The following is a 21,889-nucleotide window of genomic DNA, read 5'->3' as shown; positions in this document are numbered from 1 at the left end:
CTGAGGCACAACATGTCAATATACCTGGTGATGAAACTGGAAAGCTGCATTACATAATCAAAAGACCAGCATTATATTTAAATTGTGTGTACTCATAAAAGGTAACAATGTTTTCTTTATGACTCTAAATATCTAGGTCCTTAAAGTTGTTACTTGCATCCCTGCATCATTGATTAACTAACTCGAAAAAAGTACAAACGGACAAATTCATAATGCAGCATAATGCTTGAATAGTTATCTCAAAGCAGATTCATAGCCACCGCAGCATACCCAAGAAAGTATAAAGATCTAGCCTCTCTGTTCAGTCCCTCCGGAAAAAGAGGAATACTGACTGGCCTCTCTTCATACGAAATGTGGTATCATTGTTGCTCCCGCAGCTCTTACAAGGCAATAAATAGGCAAAAGTATGACTGCATTGCGCCCGTTCTCATTCAGGGGATACTCATCAATAGTCATAACCTATGAATAATCCCCGCCCATGTGCGGGATCCCGGAGCATAAAGAAAATACATATAAATATATATGTATATATATGTGAAAACATATTTGCAGCCTAAAACATTTCCCAACTGGCAAAATTTGCCACAAAATTACATAAATTAGCATACATACAGTAGTACTCTTCCAAACCCTAAGGAAGAAAGAGAGCAGAAAACATTTGTATACAACAATGCTTTATTGCCATAGGAAAAACCTGTAATTGCAGGCATTTGCCAGTAGGCTGCAGTAGAGTATGAAGCAAACAAAGAAAACTGACACCTTGCCTTTAAGGCATTAGAGTAGGGGTACCGTGCCTTTAAGACCTGAAGGCAATCCCCTGCTCCCATGGTGCACCACAGGTGACAGTTGGGTCAGTTCTTTTTTCCGGCTCCTTCTGTGAGGATCCTGGAGCTTGAGCTCTTCAGTTTTCAACTGAAATTGTTTTTTTGAGAGAGTTTTCTCTTATATTTCGACATTTTTTGAATAAATAAGGCTTCTGATTTATTTTTCTGTGGTAACCCACAAGAATTTCCTGTCAGAATGCCTGCTCTGTTCCGGAAATGTCCTTCTTGTGACAAAAAGATGGCTCTGACTGACCCACATTCTGTGTGTATTGTGTGCCTTCCATCTACACACATTCCTGATCAGTGCCATCACTGTAAAAAATTTAAAAGTCGGACTCTTCGCGACAGGGAGAAGATTCGACTTATGCCATGCAGGAGATGGACAAAAGTCACCAGGTGGGTGCTTCCACAGCCCCTAGATCTTCTCCTACAAGCAAGCACGGCCAAAAACGGCGTCATTCCACTTCTCCTGTCCCCAGAAAGAGGAAGTTCCTCGGACTAAATTGGTCACCTGGGGAGACAGACGTTTTCTGGTTGCTGCCCCGAAATTATGGAACACGCTCCCCCAATCCATTAGATCCAGCCCAAATCTCCTGTCATTCAGAAAGCAGCTGAAAACCTGGTTGTTTAACCTCTAAGAGCAAGAAGCCAAGCATAGGAGAGTCCACAATAGTACAGCGCCGAGACGCCTGCGGGCATTTGTTCACGCTCTATTAAATGTCAAAAATAAATAAATAAATGAAGGTCGAAGAACTCCGTTGAGGTCGCCGTCGAAAAGGCCCAGATCATCTTCACGATGTCGAAGATCTCCGCCGCAGTCAAGTAAGTCGGCGTCGAGGCGCCATGCTTCGGGCTCGAAGTCCATGGCTGCTACTACATCTAAGTCTCCGTCGACGTCGAGGCTTCCGTCGACGTCGAGACACTCTCCGCCTTCCCTCGGCGTCGAGAGCTAGGACGGCATCTAGGTCGCCGCTGACTAGCGGGCCGCCGTCGAGAGGGACTGTCAGATCCCACCCTTCGACGTCAAGGAGGTCGACGCCGAGGCGACGCCAGGAAAGGTCGCCGTCGACGCAACGTCGAGGAAGGTCATCGTCGACACGACGTCGAGAGTCGTCGTCGATACGACGTCATGGAGTATCTCCATCTGATCGACGTCGAGGGAGATCGACGTCGAAGTCTCCGGATCGACGTCGAGGTTCCCAGTCGAGCCTTTCTCGACGTGATCGATCACCGTCGAGAGCATCAAGACACCGCTCCACGCCACTAGTCACCCAGACGTCTTCGACGTCGAGGCTTTCGCCATAGAGGGATAAAGTGACGGCAGTGGTGGAGTCCCCTGGTTCTAAGACTTCAGGAGGCAAATCATCATCTCCTGGCTTGAACATTGTGCAGGTCTCTCCAGAACCTTCGCCCAGATCTGCGGGCAGCTTGATGTCTCAACATCCTCAAGGGGCTGTATCTGGACAGAGTAGTCCGGGCTCGGATTACTCCCGTACATATTCCCCGTCTAAGGCAAAAACTCCAGCCAAACCATCTAGATCTCCTTGGAGTCCCAGGATTTCACCCAGGCCACGTTCTCCAGTGCGGCCAAGAACACCTGTCAGACCAAGATCTCCAATCCGGCCAAGACCGAGATCTCCATCAAGACATCGCTCTAGGTCCCATAAGAGGCGGCGTACAAGATCTTCCACAAGGCCGTCCTTGTTTAGGTCGTCTTACCGAGATTACTCTCCGACCTACTCCTCTACGCCTCCTTCCCGAGTCTCTCCAATTGATGACCTCGCGATTTTCTCCGATGTGCTGGGCAGGGGAGCAAAAAAGCTGAATATTACGCTGCACACTCCAGTGGTTCCCACTTCTGTGATTTTTGATACCCTCTGTCATCGCACAGCGCCCAGGCCTCTACTGCCCCTGGTCCCCGGGCTCCTAGAACCGGCTATGGCTACTTTCCTCACACCAGCAGTGGTGGGATCTGTTCCATCTCGGATAGCCAAGGAATAAAAGGCCCCTGCAGAGGATCCCTTGTTCCTCGGATCGGATCCTCCTGCGGATTCCATCATTGTGGTGGCTGCCATGAAGTCCCATGCAGGCTCTACTTCTTCCTCAGTACCACCTGAAAAAGATAGTAAACTTATGGACTCGTTTGGTAGGAAGGTATGCAACACCTCTTCTTCCTTTATGAAGGTGGCTAGCGCCTCTGCCTTGCTTGGAAGGTACGACAGGTCCCTTTGGGACTCCCTGACTCGCTTTACAGACAAGCTCCCCAAGGAAGATCGCCAAGATTTTCTGGAGACTTTACAGAAGGGAGGCCTTGTAGCCAATCAAGTTATTAGCGCCGCAGTGGATGCCTCTGACCTTGCGGGTCATGGCTATTCAAGTGGTATTTGTTCCTGTCGTTCGGCCTGGCTCCGCCTGACAGGGCTCAAGCCAGACGCCCAGAAGAAGATTTTGAATTTGCCCTTCAATGGGAAATCTCTGTTTGGGCCACACACGGACGACGAAATGTCCAAAATGAAAGCAGAAATGGACACCGTCAAAGCTGTGGGATTAGAAAAGCGCAAGGAGTTTAAGAAACGCTTTCGCCAAGGAGACAGGAGGTTTTTCCAACAGAGGGTCCAAACCCCTCAGTGGCAATCCCAGTCTCAGCAGAAGACGCAGTTCCAGCAGCGTCGTCCTGGCAGAGGAAGAGGTGGCAATAACAAACAGCAGCCCTCCTCAAAGGAACCTCCTAAGCCCTGAGCCATTGCTTCCTCCACGTCTGTTCGCCACTCCGGTGGGAGGGAGTGTTTCTCATCATCTGACAGAGTGGGAATCCATTACAAAAGACAGATGGGTGCTGAATATTGTGCAGCATGGTTACTTGCTGAGGTTCAAATCTCCTCCTCCGCAAGTTCTCCTCCAATCGCGACATCTTCCACGTTACAAGAGTCAATTGCTACAAGACGAAGTCTCCGTCCTTCTAGAGAAGATGGCCATAGAGGAGGTTCCCTCAACTCACAAAAATCAAGGAGTGTACTCCTGATATTTCTTGGTTCAAAAACGAGGAACTGTCAAAGAATACAGGCCCATTCTAGATCCTCGAAGGCTAAACAAATTCATACGAAAAGAAAAGTTCTGTATGCTCGCCCTGCACCAGATCTTCCCACATCTTCATCAGGGAGACTGGATGTGTGCCATCGACTTGCAGGACGCCTACTTCCACATACCAGTGTCAGTCAAGCATTGGAAGTTTCTAAGGTTTCAGATCGGACGTCATCACTACCAATATCGAGTGCTGCCGTTTGGCCTGAAATCTGCACCTCGGACATTCTCCAAGTGCATGGCGGTGGTGGCTGCTTTTCTCCGCAAAAGAAAGATCTTCGTCTATCCATATCTAGACGATTGGCTGTTGAAGAGCTCCACCCCGTCGCTGCTTCAGAACAATCTGTCGTTCTGCCTCAAACTGATGGACTCGTTGGGTCTTCACGTCAATCTGAAAAAATCAGTTCTCAACCCTTCCCAGCGGATCCACTACCTGGGTGCTTCTCTGGACTCACTACAGGCAAGCGTGTGTCCTTCGGAGGAGAGGTTGTCATCTATGCTCCTGAAGGGTCGCCTTCTTCTGGACAATCAGGCCCCCACAGCCAGACAAGTGTCCTCTCTTCTGGGATCGATGGCTTCATGCATTTACATCGTGCCCAATGCTCGCCTTCACATGAGACCTCTACAACAAGTCCTCGAAGATCAGTGGTCTCTGAGATCGGATCAGTGGGAAGACCGGGTCTTGCTTCCTCAAGAAGCCAGGGACTCGATCAGATGGTGGTTGAAACGATCCAATCTCCTCCGAGGAGTGCCATTCCATCGTCCTCCTCCATCTCAGTCAATTGTCACGGATGCCTCCCTTCAAGGCTGGGGTGCTCACATGGACCGACTCCAAGTTCAAGGCCTCTGGTCCGAGGTAGATCAAGGCTACCATATCAACTTCCTGGAGCTTCGAGCAGTTCATCTTGCTCTCAAGTCTCTTTATCCTTCTCTGCGCACCAACAACCTCCAGATTCAGACGGACAACACAACAACTATGTTCTATCTGAACAAACAGGGAGGCACGAGGTCAAGAGTCTTGTCTCTGGAAGCACAAGCCATCTGGCATTGGCTCCTAGCAAGAGGCCTGTCCATCGTGGCAGTTCATCTACCAGGAATTCAAAACGTCCAAGCAGACTGCCTCAGCAGAATCTTCGTAGAAGCGCACGATTGGGTGCTCAACGAGGAAGTGGCTCAAGAGGTTTTTCGGTGTTGGGGCGTACCGGACGTAGACCTGTTCGCGGCCAATACAAAATGCCCCGTCTTCGCGTCCAGGTTCCCCCAACAGGGATCACTGGGGAATGGTCTTTTGATCAGCTGGTCGCAGACATTACTCTACGCCTTTCCTCCCCTGCCTCTGACCCCGGCGGTGATCCAGAAGTTCTACAGGACCAACACCAGAATGATCCTGATAGCACCAGAGTGGCCACGCCAGTGGTGGTACCCCGATCTTCTACAGATGTCGGAGGTTTCTCACCGGCGCCTACCATGCCGTCCAGACTTGTTGACCAAAGACCAGGGGAAGGTGTTTCACCCCAACCTTCCTTCCCTTCGCTTGATGGCATGGCTCCTGAGGTCATCCAGTATGGACATTTAGACCTCCCAGCAGACTGCATGACTATTCTTAAAGAATCAAAGCGACCCTCCACTAGGAAGTCCTACGCTTTCAAGTGGAAGAGGTTCTTCTTATGGTGTCATGAGCACTCTCTTGACCCGGTACATGGCCAAGAGCAGGTGATTCTTCCATATCTATTGCATTTAGCGAGAAAAGGCCTGAAATACCCCTCCATCAGGGTTCATTTAGCTGCAATCACAGCATATAAGAAGTCTCCTAATCAGACATCTTTCTTCCTTATGCCTGTAGTTAAAGATTTCTTAGAAGGTCTGAAAAAAGTCTTCCCACCTGTGAGGTCCCCCTCCCCTCCCTGGGAGCTTAATATTGTCCTGACTAAGCTGATGAGCGCTCCTTTCGAGCCTATACATAAGGCCTCTTTGCAGCACTTGATCTGGAAAGCTGCTTTTTTAGTGGCGATTACCTCTGCCCGTAGGGTCAGTGAAATCCAGGCCTTGTGTTGCAAGGAACCTTACACAGTTTTTCATGCCAATAGGGTGGTCTTAAGAACGCAACCAAGTTTCCTGCCTAAAGTAGTTTCAGACTTTCATATCAACCAGTCTATTACCTTACCTACCTTTTTTCCTAATCCTTCCACCCCCCCGGAGAGGTCATTACACTCTCTGGATCTCCGTAGGGTCCTAAAGTTCTACTTGTCAAAAACCCTAGCTCTGAGAAAGTCTGACCGGCTTTTTGTTAATTATGGCAGTACTAATACTGGCCTGTCAGCTTCTAAAAGGTCCATTTCTCGCTGGATTGTCTCCTGTATAACTTTAGCTTATCAACTAGCTAACAAGAACTTACAGGGTAAACCACATGCACATTCTACTAGAGGGAAAGCTTCCACTACAGCTCTCCTTCGTAATGTTCCTATTTCTGAAATTTGTAAAGCGGCAACTTGGCGGTCTGTCCATACCTTTACCCGTCATTATTGCCTGGACTCAGATACTCAGGCCGATGCTAGAGTAGGGCAGGCCTCTTTGAGGAACTTATTTGCATAAGATGTATTTGCAATATATGTCTTAGTCATTCTGTGAAGTTTTTATACTTCTTGCTCGTCCGCGAGACTTTGGGTATGAGTTTGCTAATCTATTCATAGATTATGACTATTGATGAGTATCCCCTGGATGAGAAGGATTAGTTACTTACCTGTAATCCTAGTTCTCATCCAGGGGTATACTCATCAAAGTCATAAGCTCCCGCCCACCTCCCCGGACGAGCAGAGTTACAAAGTTATGAGATGTTTTATTGTGGATCTCCTCAGGTGTTATGCACCTCCAAAAAGAACTGACCCAACTGTCAACAGAGCAGGCATTCTGACAGGAAATTCTTGTGGGTTACCACAGAAAAATAAATCAGAAGCCTTATTTATTCAAAAAATGTCGAAATATAAGAGAAAACTCTCTCAAAAAAACAATTTCAGTTGAAAACTGAAGAGCTCAAGCTCCAGGATCCTCACAGAAGGAGCCGGAAAAAAGAACTGACCCAACTGTCACCTGTGGTGCACCATGGGAGCACAGGATTGCCTTCAGGTCTTAAAGGCACGGTACCCCTACTCTAATGCCTTAAAGGCAAGGTGTCCGTTTTCTTTGTTTGCTTTATACTCTACTGCAGCCTACTGGCAAATGCCTGCACTTACAGGTTTTTCCTATGGCAATAAAGCATTGTTGTATACAAATGTTTTCTGCTCTCTTTCTTCCTTAGGGTTTGGAAGAGTACTACTGTATGTATGCTAATTTATGTAATTTTGCGGCAAATTTTGCCAGTTGGGAAATGTTTTAGGCTGCAAATATGTTTTCAAATATATATTCATATATATTTATATGTATTTTCTATATGCTCCGGGATCCCGCACATGGGCGGGGATTATTCATAGATTATGACTTTGATGAGTATACCCCTGGATGAGAACTAGGATTACAGGTAAGTAACTAATCCTTCTAGACCATACCAGAAGATAAAACTGAAGTAAAAAGTATAATGAAACAAGGGCCGCTGGCTTTAGGGAAAGTTATTGATGTCACAGTTAACAGTTTCTCCACAGGATTGACTATTATTGACTGATGTGATGCTCAAGAGTGATGATTCAGAAACACGTCTTTTTGCTCAGAAGTTCAGATATGACTTATGATGGTCACACACTTTTTGTAAAACATGTGGCCGAAACCCTGCAGAATGTAAAAACATACAATACAACTGGCAGTTCTTGTCTATATTTAAGTGCAAATGAGTAGAATCCTTTTTTGAGTTTCAAGAGGCAGATTCTATGATCCAGCTGGAATCCTATTAGGAATGATTACGATGATGATCACCATAAAGAACTACAGTTAATTGTTAAAAACCTTTTCCTTCTGCCATGACTGGTCTGTTTTGCTGTGGAATTAAGAAAGTATGGTATGATTGCCACTGTACAGGATAGCATGCAAAACACATCTGTAACCTATCCTCAACCCACCTCATTTGAAAGCATAACTTATTCATACTTAAGTGAAACTACTCGGATGGCATGACGACGTTACCCGTCATGCAGTGCATGAACCTACTGAATAGTGAGCAGCACATGGTTGCATGACAGGGCACAGATATGCCCAATACTTCGGCTGCAATTGTTCCCTGAGGCGGTATTACCTCCACATTATTGGAATCAAGGACCTGCTAAATTTATAATCTATATTCCTTCCCTGCCTAAATTTGGCTTGATATTACCTGGTGATATTAGTGCAGGAGAATAGCACCAGGACAGTGTGATGTTTGTGAGTGATTAGTGCTTTGAGCTAAGAAGGTTCCAAGACAGTTAATGTTAGGATGAGCCAGCGATTTTCTTTGAGGTCTGGATTGACAGCACATTAGTCTGTTTGACCTATTGTTACCACTTTTATAAAATCTCAGTAGAGTAGGTTTTGCCTCTGCTAGGGGCACATTAAGCTACCACTTTATTCTAATGTCTGTTTTCTGTATCATTTCACCTCCGTTGCAGTGCTTACAATGTAGTGTATTAGGGACTATTTCCCATAGTAACATTACTCTGAATCATCACACATTAGATTATTTATCTCATAGATGCATCATAAACAGTAAACGATCATTAACCCCTTCACTGCGGCGGCTATTCCGCCGCAGTGCTAAGGGGGCGAGGGGGCCGCGCACAGCGCCCATGCTGGTGACAGAACTGCTCTGTCACCAGCCGCGGTTGCGCTGTGCTCATGACGGAGCGGTTCCGTCACGGCCCGCCCGCTCAATAGAACGCTTAGCGCAGGCGCGGAATCCGCGCCACGCAGGCTGCCGAGCGGGCCGGGACGGAACCGCTCCGTCATGAGCACAGCGCGACCGCGGCTGATGACGGAGTGGTTCTGTCACCAGCAGGGGAGGGGTTAAAAAAAAAAGATTTAACTGCAACACTTCACAGAATGCAAGCCAGATCTTATGGCGGCGTTGACTTTGCCAGTGTATGTATGTGAGTGAGTGAGAAACTGTGAATGAGATGGCGGTTCTTTCACATCTGAACGTTTACAGTAATCCATAGAGGAATGAGTTTTCTCACACAATTGCTATATTATCCAAGAAGCTTTGTTCCATATTTCACTTCTCTTAATTTTTTTTAAATGCTATCTTTATTCATTTTTTTCAGCTCTAGAACGTGGCCTTTTAAAAACATTGCAAAAACTAGATGACTATCTTAATACACCACTACCCGAAGAGATTGATGAAAATAGCATGGATGATATAATTGCTTCCAACCGCAAGTTCTTGGATGGGGATGAAATGACTTTAGCAGACTGCAACCTGCTGCCAAAACTGCACATAGTAAAGGTATGATTTGGGTAAACCTTTCAATTTCACACAACAATGACACAAAGTGGTATTCAGTAGTGGAAAAGAGAGCTCAAGCTCGCTCTAGAAAATTGGTTCATAGTTTGTCTAGTATTATGTGGCACCATTGCAGTACAGTTAATAGAAAACAGCCATGTCCGAGCTTTTAAAAAAACAGTTTTGCATACATCACTGCAAGCCATTGTATAGTCCAAAATACATTAGTCCTATGAGGAGAGGATGCTCCACATGATTTTTTATTAGTAATTTTGTTTTTTAAAGAAATATAGTTTTACTCCCTTTTTGTCATTTTCTGAATTTGAAATAGAGAACATAAATTACTTACTTGTAACACCAGTTCTTCGATGTGGTATCCTTCATAGATCACAAGCTTGAATCATTACCCATTATCATGCTTGAAATCCCCGGCACTCTGTAGTAAGCACCTGCTTCCGGACAGAGTTGAGGGTGCATTCCATGAGAACCAAGTCTGGGTCCATTACTTTTTATGAAGGAGTACCACTCCTAGTTATCCGCTTATGTGCAGCTGCGTGGAAAAGTAGGCACACTTTCAATAGGTACTACTACCTGTATTGTAATGCAACAGCCAACTCTTCAGTAGGGAAAGAAGTTATATGCACCCTGTTTAATTAAAGATGAGCCTGTTATTTGCAATTTGACATACTGCTTGCTATTCGCAATTTGACATGGCGCTTGGTATTCTGATTCAAGCATATGATGATCAGTTTGTGACACTGCAGTTCTTGAAACCATTATTGGGTGTTATGAGTATTTCCAGGCCTGTCACAGGTAACTTGCTGTGCCTGATGAGCGCCAGTAAGGAGGGAATGTACCTGGGTTTGCTTGTGTTTTTCAAACTGAGCAGACTTGCCTTGGCACCTCATGAGTTTCTATCTCAGAAAAGGAATTCCTATTAGCTTATCATCCTTGTAAAGGAAATCATGGAATAACGTTGTGTGCTGTATAAAAAAAGCATGCACTGAGAGAAACCACTGGGCTGAACAGATGTTGTTTATGAAACCTTAACTCTGTATTAATTTGTTAAGATTGTGCTAAAAAGGTGGGACAATAGAGTATTTGTGCCATATCCATTTGCTACGTCAGTCTTCAAACCAAAGATCCACCCCTAAGCATCATGTTAACAAACCAAGCAACTGCATTAAAGAAAGTTTAATAAGTGTTATTAGATGGTCTTGAAATTTAGAAGGTCTATATTGGCTGCGCTAGGGAGAGGAGGTTAGCAGCAGAATATCAGGGAAAGCAATTTTTCAGGTTTGTCTCAAATTAAATCAGAAGAACTGAACAATCCTCCACACATAGTGTTTCGCAGCACTTTTAATAAAATGCATAAATGAAGCGCTTTTCTGCAGAAAAAATGCCAATATATGAATAAAATAATATTTCCGAAGGATACCTCTGCCTGCACATTCCTCACCTCATGAACCTGCAACTTGCACCAGACTGGATCTGAAAAAAGTTGCAGTAGTTCTCCAGCACTGGCGGGTGGGGCCATGTTTCCAAATCCCCTCCAGCAACTTCAAACGTGATTTCACTGAGCCGCACCTGGTGCCACCTGGTGCTGTGATATCAGTTCACGTTTTCCATGCTCTTTGACACAAATCCGATGCGTTTGCTTTTGAAGTTTTTTTCCGTTCTAAAGTATTTAGCTGTGCTCTCTTTCTGTCACTCACTAGTGTCTTCATTCTCTGAGTGTGAGACTCTGTTAAGATTGGGCGGTCATCTGTGCATGCTACAGTGGAAAGAGATAACCTTCTTTGGTCCACAGAGATCAGTGAGGGCACCGCAGGTTCAGATCTCTTCCGGAATCCTGCTCCCAAGTTAATTTTGAGGACTCCTCCCCTTTGCCGAGTTTGACCTCCCTCAATCCCTTTACATTGATATAGTTGAGAGGTGTTCTTCATATATTACTTTGTTCTTGACTTTGAAGCAGGCCATCTGTTTGGGGTTGGTCCTGGACTCCATTGTCGACGTCTTCAAACTTGGCTCTTGCCTGGTTGTGCACAGGTCAGACACCAGTGCCCTGTTCTGCTGTCAAGCCCGGTGCTGCCAGATCCTCTCCTGGCTTCTATGGCTTCTGGATCTGCTCAAGTGGTGCCATTTAACTAGGCTTTGCTGGTTAGACTTTGGCCCCTTTGAAGAAGATTCTGGTCCATTACATTGCCAATCTCACCAAGAATATGAATCTTGTTATGACAACCAATATCATGACCCGGAGATAATCCAAGTAATCCCAGTAGCCTTGTGCAGGATCTCAGGATGATGATGTCCGGCTATTGTAGACAATTTCCACAAAACAAAGTGACGTCCGATCCTCAAACACCATAAAAGATGCCTTTTCTTGACACAACCTAGAACACAAGATACAGTCATGCGTGGTCTAGCCACAATGTCCGCAGTGGTTCCACAATTAGATAAAAAACATAGAGCAGCAGGTACTACTCCGGCCTGCTTAATAGGCCACCCAAAATCAGATTGCAAGTGTCACAAACAAGACCTAGAAACCTGTCTACCCACTGTTCTGCACATCCAGAGACCCGTTAGGCACTTGTAAAACATCGAGAAAAGAGTATCTGAAATGGCTACAACAGTCAGACAGGCAAACTCTCTGGCTATTCTAGTGCTTTTCAACATGCTCATGTAGTCTGATCTGACACTTTTGTTCGACCATTTACCAGAAGAGAAAAAGAGTGAGCTATGGACATTTAAAAAAAAAAATGAATATCAGCAGCGATTATCGATGTATCTATGGATGGGGCGACTGAAGGTTTTAAACATCTTGCCGGAGCAACTGTCTTAGGTAGACTAGGATAGCTGTGCTGTACAACCTTTAGACAAGAGGTGCAGATTAAAATACTTAATTTGCCATTTGATATGAATCTCTTTTGGGGAAGCATGTACAACATCAGTCATATCCTCAACAGAATCCGCCAACTTTTCGGGGGATGTCCAGACCACCCTTATGGATATGCCCTTAACAGAATGTGTTAAAAAAAATCCATTGTATCACAAGCCACCCATTACCTTAAGAAGTATCCCGTCCCAGCACCTTCTGTGCAGCTCACCTCCCGCCCACCGGATTCACTACAATGCTGATTGTGAGTCAGCCTCATTTGCCTGGTCTTGTGACCCTGATGTATTGGTGGGGAAGCCAGCAATGCAGATAAGTTCTGTTGGGCAAGTGGCCAAGGGATGTATCCCTTGATCCTGTGCCATGCATGTTCTGAAGGCTTTCCATACCAAGTTTCATGTGCGTGCCATGTATGATGGACAAGAAAGAATCAACTGTGTTGTTTGTTGCTTCCAGATATAAACTAAAGCCACTCTTGCTGCTGTTAGGAGCTGAGAAATCAATTTGCCTGTCGGTGTTGTCAAAGGAAATATAGAGTTGTCGCCAGAGTCTCCCAGTAGTACCACCAGGGGATCAAGGGGCAACTGGGTGCTAGTAATATGGCGCCTATGTGTCAAATTCTCCACCCAGTATGCTTGCACGTGAGTGCAAGAACACCACTTGTGTATAAAAGTACCTCTCTCTATCTCCACCCCTTCCAGCTAAGTTCGGAGCACCCAGTGATAGAATGTAAGCGAGTGGGGGAGAGGTACCATTGTGTATGTAATTATCTGAAAGAAACAAGTTAGTGTTAGATTCCTTACCTTAGAATATCCCCAGGCGTCAGAGTGGATCCAGAAAGTTTTGCGTAGCAGTACCCCTGCCGTTAGTAGGCGTCGTCTGCGGCTCCGCGTCTGTCAGCGGAGTCATGATTGCCGGGATGACATCGTAGGAGCACTTAGGCCCCTTTTTGATCTATTTTTGATCACTTCTCGAGTCGATCGCTCGACTCTCGGTGCCGGTAGGGATGCCCGGGTTTAAGCCCTGTGACGATTGTCACCGCTTGATGTTGGTGACCGACCTCCACCGTCGGGACCTTTACTGTCTCGGGACCGACCACGATGACAAGTTGTGCCCCGAATGCCGGGCCTTGACCTCGAAAGCTAGTCGGGAGCGGTCCCGTAAACGACTCAAGCTCCGGCAGTCGGCCCCGCGCCGCTCGAGGTCCCGGTCCAGGAGGAGGTCGAGGGAACGGTCGCAGTCATCGCCGCTCGACGAGTCAACACCACTCTTCAGGCTCCAAGTCCTCAGGTAAGTCGCGGCACTCAAAAAAGAAGTCGAAAAGGCGTCATGGCTCTTCTGACACCCTCCAGCCCCCCCCCCCCCCCCCCCCCCCAGGGGGTTCGGGCGACATTGCCCATGCGGCTCCACCGGAACTGCAAGCGCCGCGTCCAGCTCCATACCCACAGGCCCTGGGCTGCACGCGACGACGTTTCGAACCCAATTACAATACAAGGTTCATCCTCAGGACAACAAAAGATTGCCTAACGAATACATATATACAGAATGCCCACACTGTAGGGTTATATTGCCAAAATACACAATCGTGGATTCGAAACGTCGTCGACCTTAATACACTAAATGCATAACTATCTTGTGATTTACCATTTGCATATGTGTATATTTTGGATTGCCTGTGTATGATTTATGATATTCAGACCGCCACAATTTGCCTAAAAATTCTCTTGTTGTCTTCCCCTGAGTGAGTTAGTTGGGCACCGGCTGGTGTCCCACTTGTATCACACCTATTTTTTATGTACTTTATTCATTGGAAATTAAACTGTCCGGCTGGACATTTGATATAGAACTATTTAGTCTATATTTATTGGAATTCATTTTTTTATGTCTAGGGACATTGTCTCTGTTAATGCATCCATTAGAGCAGCAAATTCCTTGGAGATTATAGGGCACTATGATCGTCAAATGTGGTCCGAAATGGCTGGGCTCATAGATCTGATTCCGGAGGACAAAAAACAAGAGGCTCGCAAGATCCTAATGGAAGGAGAGCGCGCAGCTGCGGAGACTATTGACTGCGCATTAGACATTGCGAACACGAATTTTAGACAGCTGGCAGGAGCTGCTGTGTTGAGGCTGGCTAAAGGCCACTACCTTTAGCCCCGTGGTCCAATTAAAAATACTGGACATGGCATATGACGGAGAGTCCCTGTTTGGGAAGCATATTGATGAAGCTCTCCAAGCAATCAAAACGGACACTGATACTGCAAGATCACTGGGTTCACTGCAGTACAAAAGAGGATCTTTCAGAGGCGCAAGAGGACGTGGTTATTCTTCCAGAGGCATTTACTATCAACAAGGCAGACAATACAAGCCTCAATATCGTCAAAACTATCAATCCTCCTATCGCCAGTCCGGATCAACTGGTTTCTCTTGCCAAGGAGGAAGAAAGCGCACAAACAATCAAGGGCGAGACACTCACAAAAAACAGTGAGGTCAGTTGGGTGCCAACTTCAATTCCCTCCCTTCCTGTGGGCACGAAGATATCTGCCTTCCAACAACAGTGGCAACACATCACTACCGATCAATGGGCATTGGACCTAGTCCAGCATAGTCGCACCCTGGAGTTTATCACCAAACCTCCTACAAGTCTGCCCAGGGGTCCCGCTCCCCCTCGTCTTCACTTATTGTTCAAGGAAGTTCATGCAATGCTTCTCAAGAACGCTATAGAGAAAGTTCCAATCCATCAGAGGCGGACAGGTTTCTATTCCTGTTTTTTCCTCCTAAAAAAGAAATCAGGGGAATGGCGACCGATCCTAGACCTGCTCAATCTCAACAAATATCTCAAGAAGCAGGGTTTCCGAATGGTCACTCTTTCGGACATTTTAAGTTGCCTCAACTAGGGAGATTATATGGCTTCCTTGGACATGGAAGATGCATACATCACCATCCCAATCCACCCAAAACATCGAAAATATCTCCATTTTACTGAGGCTGGCGCCCATTACCAGTTCAAAGTACTTCCATTTGACCTCAAGTCGGCTCCAAGGATTTTTACATATTGACTGGCTCCGGTAGCGGCAGCACTTCGCTCATCAGGGGTCCAGGTTTTCCCGTACTTGGACGACTGGCTAGTAAAAGGTCTGTCGAAGGGCAAAGTAAGGAACAACATTGCAGTATGCCACCCTCTCTTTGCATCTCTAGGCCTCACGATCAACAAAAGCAAATCTCAATTGACTCAGAGAAAGAACCTACTGTTCCTAGGAGCTTGTCTGGACACAATACAATGCAAGGCATTCTTGTCTCAAGAGCGACAACTCCGACTACAAGCATTGGCCATAAAGCTATCAAGAAGAAGGTCACTTTCAGTTTGCCTATTCGCATCTCTTCTGGGGATGTGCCCTTCAGCCATCAATCTCATTCCATTAGCACGTCTCAAGATGCGGCCTCTACAGGAAGAGCTACATCTTCAATGGCAGCAAGCGACGGGCTCTTTCGAGGACACCATCACAGTCACCCCACGAATGGTAGAGGCTCTTCAATGGTGGACACAACTACACAATCTAAAACAAGGACTCACATTCTTGCAAACTCCTCCAGATTTCATTCTGACGACGGATGTGTCCATGGAGGGCTGTGGAGGGCATCGCCCAAGATTTACAGGTGCAAGGCAAATGGTCTCAAAAACACAGACAATGCCACATAAACAGTCTAGAGTTGAGAGCCATTTTTCTTTCTCTACAAACGTTCCTTCCCAGAATAGCAGGGTCCTCAGTCCTGGTCCGAACGGACAATACCACCAGCATGTTTTATGTAAACAAGCAAGGAGGGACAATGTCAGCTACACTGTCCAAAGAGGCCCAAGAGTTATGGGAATGGCTGACAATACACAACATAACTCTCAAGGCAGAACACGTCGGGGGCCTCCACAATACCCTAGCGGACAAACTAAGCAGGTCCTCGTCGGATTGCCACGAGTGGGAGCTGAACAACAATCAACAGAACAAGGTGTTTCAGACTTGGGGCAAGCCAATTTTGGATCTATTTGCAACCCAGCAGAACAAGAAATGCAGGTTATACGCCTCAACAGGGATCAAGGGGGAATGCCCTGTCCATGCGATGGTCAGGGATCTATGCTTATGCCTTTCCTCCGATCCCGTTGATTCCACAAGTGTTACGCAAGATGAAGTTGGAGAGCTTGCCGTCTTCTTCTAATTGCTCCCAGATGGCCTCGTCAATTTTGGTTTCAGTAGCTCATGTTACTATCGCAGGAGCCTCCGATCAAACTTCTGATAACTCCAACACTACTGTCACGCAACAAGGGTCAAATACTTCACCCAGACCCTCAATCGCTGAAATTGCACGCATGGCTCCTAACTTCTTAGAGTTGTAACATCTCCAAATTCCTCAAGACTGCAGAGACATTTTGAAGAAAGCACTAGCCCAGAGCACATTAAATACTTATCGTCTCAAATGGAAACGTTTTTGCGCTTGGTGTGCTTCAAACTCTTTACACCCTATTGAGGCTCAAGCGGAAAAACACTGCTTTATTTGTTGCATTTGACTCGCTCTGGTCTTTCTTTCTCATCAATAAAGTTCCACTTAGCAGCTTTATCTAGGTACAGGAAGGTGGCTAACACTCCATCGCTATGCTCTTCATCGCTAATAAAACCGTTCATTAGAGGTCTTTTCCGGGCTTATCCTCCAGTTAAGCCTTCACCACCGGAATGGGAGCTTAACACGGTCCTCTCACAGCTGATGAAGCACCCGTTCGAACCAATCCACAAAGCTGATCTAAAGTTCTTGACATGGAAGGTCGCTTTGCTTCTAGCACTAACTTCCACAGAAGCGTAGGAGAAATTCAGGCCTTCACTATAAAGAAGCCCTTCTTACATTTTTCCCAAGAGTATGTCACTCTTCGAACAAATCCATCCTTCATACCCAAAGTGCCTTCTCAGTTCCACCTGAATGAACCAGTAAAGTTGCGGGTTTTCTTTCCAAACCCTATAACCCTGGCCGAAAGAACATTGCATTCTGTGGACATTAAGCGATGTTTAAAGATTTATCTTCAGAGAACAAAGAACATAAGGAAATCAGATCAATTGTTTGTGACTTATGGCCAGACTACACTGGGGAAAGCGGTCCCTAAAGCCACAATTTCCAGATGGATAGCCTCCGCTATTCATTTCTGCCACATCAAGGCTAACCGACCACTGAAAAGGACTGTTCGGTCTCATTCCACAAGGGCTGTGGCAGCGTCTGCAGCATTGTTTTGAGGAGTGACGCTAGAGAACATTTGCCGTGCTGCGACATGGAAGAATGTCCACACGTTTACAAGACATTACTGCCTGCAATCAGCAAATCAAGAGGATGCAGCAGTTGGTCATGCAATTTTACGTCACCTGTTTCCATAAGAACATATTCAGGTAACAATTTTATAATGAGTGTTTAATTTTCAATAACTTGTTCAGATAAAAGAAGTACATATCTTACAGGTTACTTGTTTGTTAGACTGATATTACTTTCCTGTGAAATACTTTATGAATGCTTTATGACTACTGTTTCATGAGTAGATCATTTCATTTGCAATTGTTGGTTGTTTATCATAAGTTTATGGGAGTATACCACAATAAGTCTCCCACCATCCGCAACCGACTTTTGCCTGGCTTACTGCTTGCTATTCTGACATTCAGGCATGTGAATCTATGAAAGATACCCCAATTCTGGATAAGAAAACAAGTTACTTACCTGTAACTTCGGTTATCCAGTATTGGTATCTTTCATAGATTCACATGCACCCACCCCCCTCCCCGAAGAGTCAGTTCTCTAATCTTGGGATACTTATTCCCACTTGTGCTAAAGAAAATCTGAGGAGAACTGGCTGTGCAGAGAGGGTTCTAGAGGGTGCTGTAAGCTGATTGGTTGGAGCAAAGACTTTGGTCTTTTTAGCATAATGAGGTAGATAGGCTACTACAATCTAGGCCTCAGGCCTTCTCATAGGGCTTACTACTATAATTTACTCTTGGCACTGCTTTTTTATATATCGTGGGACTCCCACCTCGGCGACGGGGGATGATTCAGGCATGTGAATTTATGAAAGATACCAATACTGGATAACCGAAGGTACAGGTAAGTAATTTGTTTTTTTTTCAATGTCACATACTCTAATTTATCCTGAATACAGCCATTAGGACATTCTCCAGATGCATGACAGTAGCTGCTGCCTTTCGGAGACACAAATATTTGTCTACCCATAATTAGATGATTGGCTGATCAACGCGTCCACCCCTCAAGAAGCTCCCGGCCCAGACTATACACTATCTGAGTACCTCCATCAACACTATACAGGCAAGAGTGGGTCCTTTGGAGGATGGTTCTAGATCCTTAGGAAGTGTCAGGTTTTCAAGAAAGCCTCTAATCCATCGGTGAGAACAGTGTCCTTGTCCCTTGGCTCGATAGCTTCCAACATCTTTCTCGCTCTAAATGCCTGTCTCCACAGGCGCCCTCTGCAGGAATGTTTAGTGGACCTGGGGGGTCCAACTGGCAAGCAATTGAGAAGACAGGATGCAGCTGTCCCCTCATTCTAAGCATCCCCCCAAATGGTGCTGCTCTCAAACCTACTTCGAAGTATGCCATTTCATCAGAGGATCCCCCCCTCACACGATAGACACGGATATCTCACTACTGGAATGAGGATCCTGCATATATCCCCTCCAAATCAGTCGCTTGGGCACAGAGGGAATCAACAGAACCTCCTTGAGCTGTGCGCAGTCCATCTAGCGCTGAAGGTATTTAACCTGTCCTTAACTCCTTCCACGCTCATGACGAGCCCAGCTCGTCATGCAGTAGCCTGCTGCTACACTCATGACGAGCTGAGCTCGTCATGAACTAATGGAAATGGGCCAAAGTCAGCGCAGCAGGGGAATTCCCATAGCATTGAAGGTGTTAAGACCCCACTCCCTGCGTTTTCAAACGGGCAATACAACAACCATGTACTACCTCAACAAGCAAGGAGGGACGAGCTTCAGGCTCTTGTCAAAAAAGGCCCAGACAATCTGGAAATGGCTTCTAGCCAGGGACTTCATGATGACAGCAGCTCACCTTCCAGGTGTACAAAATGCTCAGGCTGGCTCTCTGAACAGACTCTGGCAAGAGAACCATGAGTGGGTCTTAAAGGACCACTTTGTCCATATCACCTTCCTAAGGTGGGGAGCTAGGGACATCGACTTCTTTATCACTACGGAAAATAGAAGCTTTCTTCGAGGTACTTTCAACCTAGCACACTATGAAATGCCCTATGGGTTTACTGGTCCTGCAAATTTCTTTTCGCTTTTCTGCCAGTTCACCTGATCCCAACAATCTTCCTCGTATTGTCCCAATCAAGAATCAAGATGATCCTCATACCTCAGGAGTGGCCATCTCAGTAGTGGTTCATCGGCTTCTTTCTCCGGTCCATCCTCAGACCAGACCTGCTAACGAAGTTCAGTGGCCATATGGAACATCCCGATCTCTCCTCTTATATATGACAGCATGGCTTCTGAGCTAGTGCAGTGCGGACAATTAGTTTGGCTCCAAGTCTGGGTGGTCATTCTTGAAGAGACTAAGGTGTCGCATATGCCTTTAAATGGAATAGATTTTGCATATGATGTTCATCTAAGAACGTGGACCCTACACCTTGTCAGGAAAATGTTATTCCCCCATAATTACTCCAGTTGGTTCAATCTGGCTTGCAATCTTCTTGCACATCAAAGATTTCTTGGAGGGTTTGAACAAGGTTTTCCCCCATTAAAAGTCCTTCTCCTTTGGAGCTTAATATGGTTCTCTCCCGGCTTGTGCAAGAGCCTTTTGAACCCATACATAGGGCTACTCTTCTACATCTGTCTTGGAAGAAAGCCTTCCTTGTGGTTATCCCCTCTGCCCGCAGGGTTAGTGACATCCAGGCACTTTGCTGTCAAGAGCCATACATAGTTTTTCATGCATCTAAAGCGGTTGTAAGGACTCATCCAAATTCCCCCTAGATGGTTTCAGATTTTTCATGTAAACCACACTATTTCCTTGCCTACTTAGTTCCAGCATCCATTTACGCCAGCGCAGAGAATTCATTCCCTGGACGTTAGAAGGCTATTAAAATTTTATCTGGATAAAACCTAACGATCTACGGAGATCTGACCGGTTATTTGTAAGCTATGGCTCTTTCCGGGCAGGTCTTGCGACTTCCAAACAATCCATCTCCAGATGGATTGCTAACAAATCCCTTTCCAGTTAGCCTAAAGTTCACTCTACCAGAGGAAAGACAGCTACTACAGCCTTGCTTCGTTATATACCCATTGCTGAGATTTGCAAGGCTGCTACCTGCAAGTCAGTTCATACCTTCACTAAACACTACTGCCTGGATTCTGATGCCAAGGCAGATGCTCAAGTAGGGCAGGCTTCCCTTTGGAATCTATTTTCTTAAACTTACATTAACTTCTCTGTCTCTTTAACCACGTTTTAGAGGGATGGACTTTCTAATCTATTCAAGTGGTTATGACTATACATGGAAATCCCCTACAAGAGAAGGAACAGTTTCTTACCTGTAACTCCAGTTCTCTTGTAGGGGTATTTCCATAAGTCATAAGCAAATCACCCTCCTCCACTGTGAAATAGACAGATGGATCCATAACATGGAACATGCATTTACTTCTCATCGCCTTAGTAACTGCCCCTGGCTGTACATGATGGGATACTGGTGGTCTCTGGATTCTTAAAGGCACAGCTTCTAGTTCTTAGACATGTAATGACATCCTATGGGGCGTTCTCTCCTCTCCTTTCATATCTATTATGAAGCAAATGAGTTTTGTGAAGGGGAGTTTTTTGTGTGTCAAACACCACAAAAATGGCACAAAATATTGTATACTGACTGTCTTTTTTCACTGCAAGATGAAGATACGGCCAGTGTAGCCTATTTATTTAGGCTGCATTATTGTCTTTCTATCTCTTAAGTGTATTTGCAGGCCTTCCTGAAGAAAGGCAAAAAATATCCACTAAAGACGATAGATCTGAAGAAGCACTCTGGGGTCCCCGCACGTGGGTGGGACTATTTAAGTGCTTATGACTTATCATGGAAATACCCCTACAAGAGAACTGGAGTTATAGGTAACTGTTCCATCCTCAGTATCAGTCTGCAAAGTTTCAGGCTCATATTTAATTATTTACAAGCCATACCACCTATCTTTCTTTGCAATGTATTCTCTAATAATGCATTTCAATCGCACTAGGCCACTTCATGTATAGCATCAAATCTAACCCTTTCTATATGCATTACTGTAAATTTGCAACTTCAAAAGATTATTCTGCCAGCACCTGTTGGGAAAGGGAGCAGTCCTGCAAAGTACCACGCATTAGACTAATGCATTTCAGTGTGGTGCTCTGCATCACCGCACTGAAATGCTTTGTTACACATTATAAGCATAGCGCCTCAGCTGTCAAAATATTAGCGCTGGCTAGTACTGTTAATTGAAAATGGAGTGGCTGGCACCGCGTGGCGTGCGCCCGCTGCTCCAGCAGGCTTGGGGCTGAGCTGGCTGAGCTAACACAAGCAGCTGCTGCTGGCAGGCTGCTACAATGTATCAACTTGGAGATTTGATTCTCAACGTGGTGCATCTCTCAGACTGAGTGATGTCACTTCGAGGTAGTGCCCAATGGCTACTAACGAGTCAT

At 45.8% G+C, this 21,889-nt stretch overlaps 1 protein-coding gene across 1 annotated transcript in view; it reads left to right on the top strand.

Moving 5' to 3' along the window:
- Window positions 1-21,889, top strand: part of CLIC4 (CLIC family member 4) — a 251,494-nt gene that overhangs the window by 204,809 nt on the left and 24,796 nt on the right. The window contains exon 5 of the mRNA XM_086956394.1: window positions 9,125-9,306. Within this exon, the coding sequence (XP_086812520.1) occupies window positions 9,125-9,306 (182 nt within the window). The remainder of the gene's footprint in view (window positions 1-9,124; window positions 9,307-21,889) is intronic.

Source organism: Lissotriton vulgaris, chromosome 2_1 (genome assembly GCF_964263255.1).
Source record: "Lissotriton vulgaris chromosome 2_1, aLisVul1.2, whole genome shotgun sequence".
In the NCBI taxonomy this organism is placed as follows: Eukaryota; Metazoa; Chordata; class Amphibia; order Caudata; family Salamandridae; genus Lissotriton; species Lissotriton vulgaris.
This window is presented reverse-complemented; position numbering and strand designations above follow the sequence as displayed.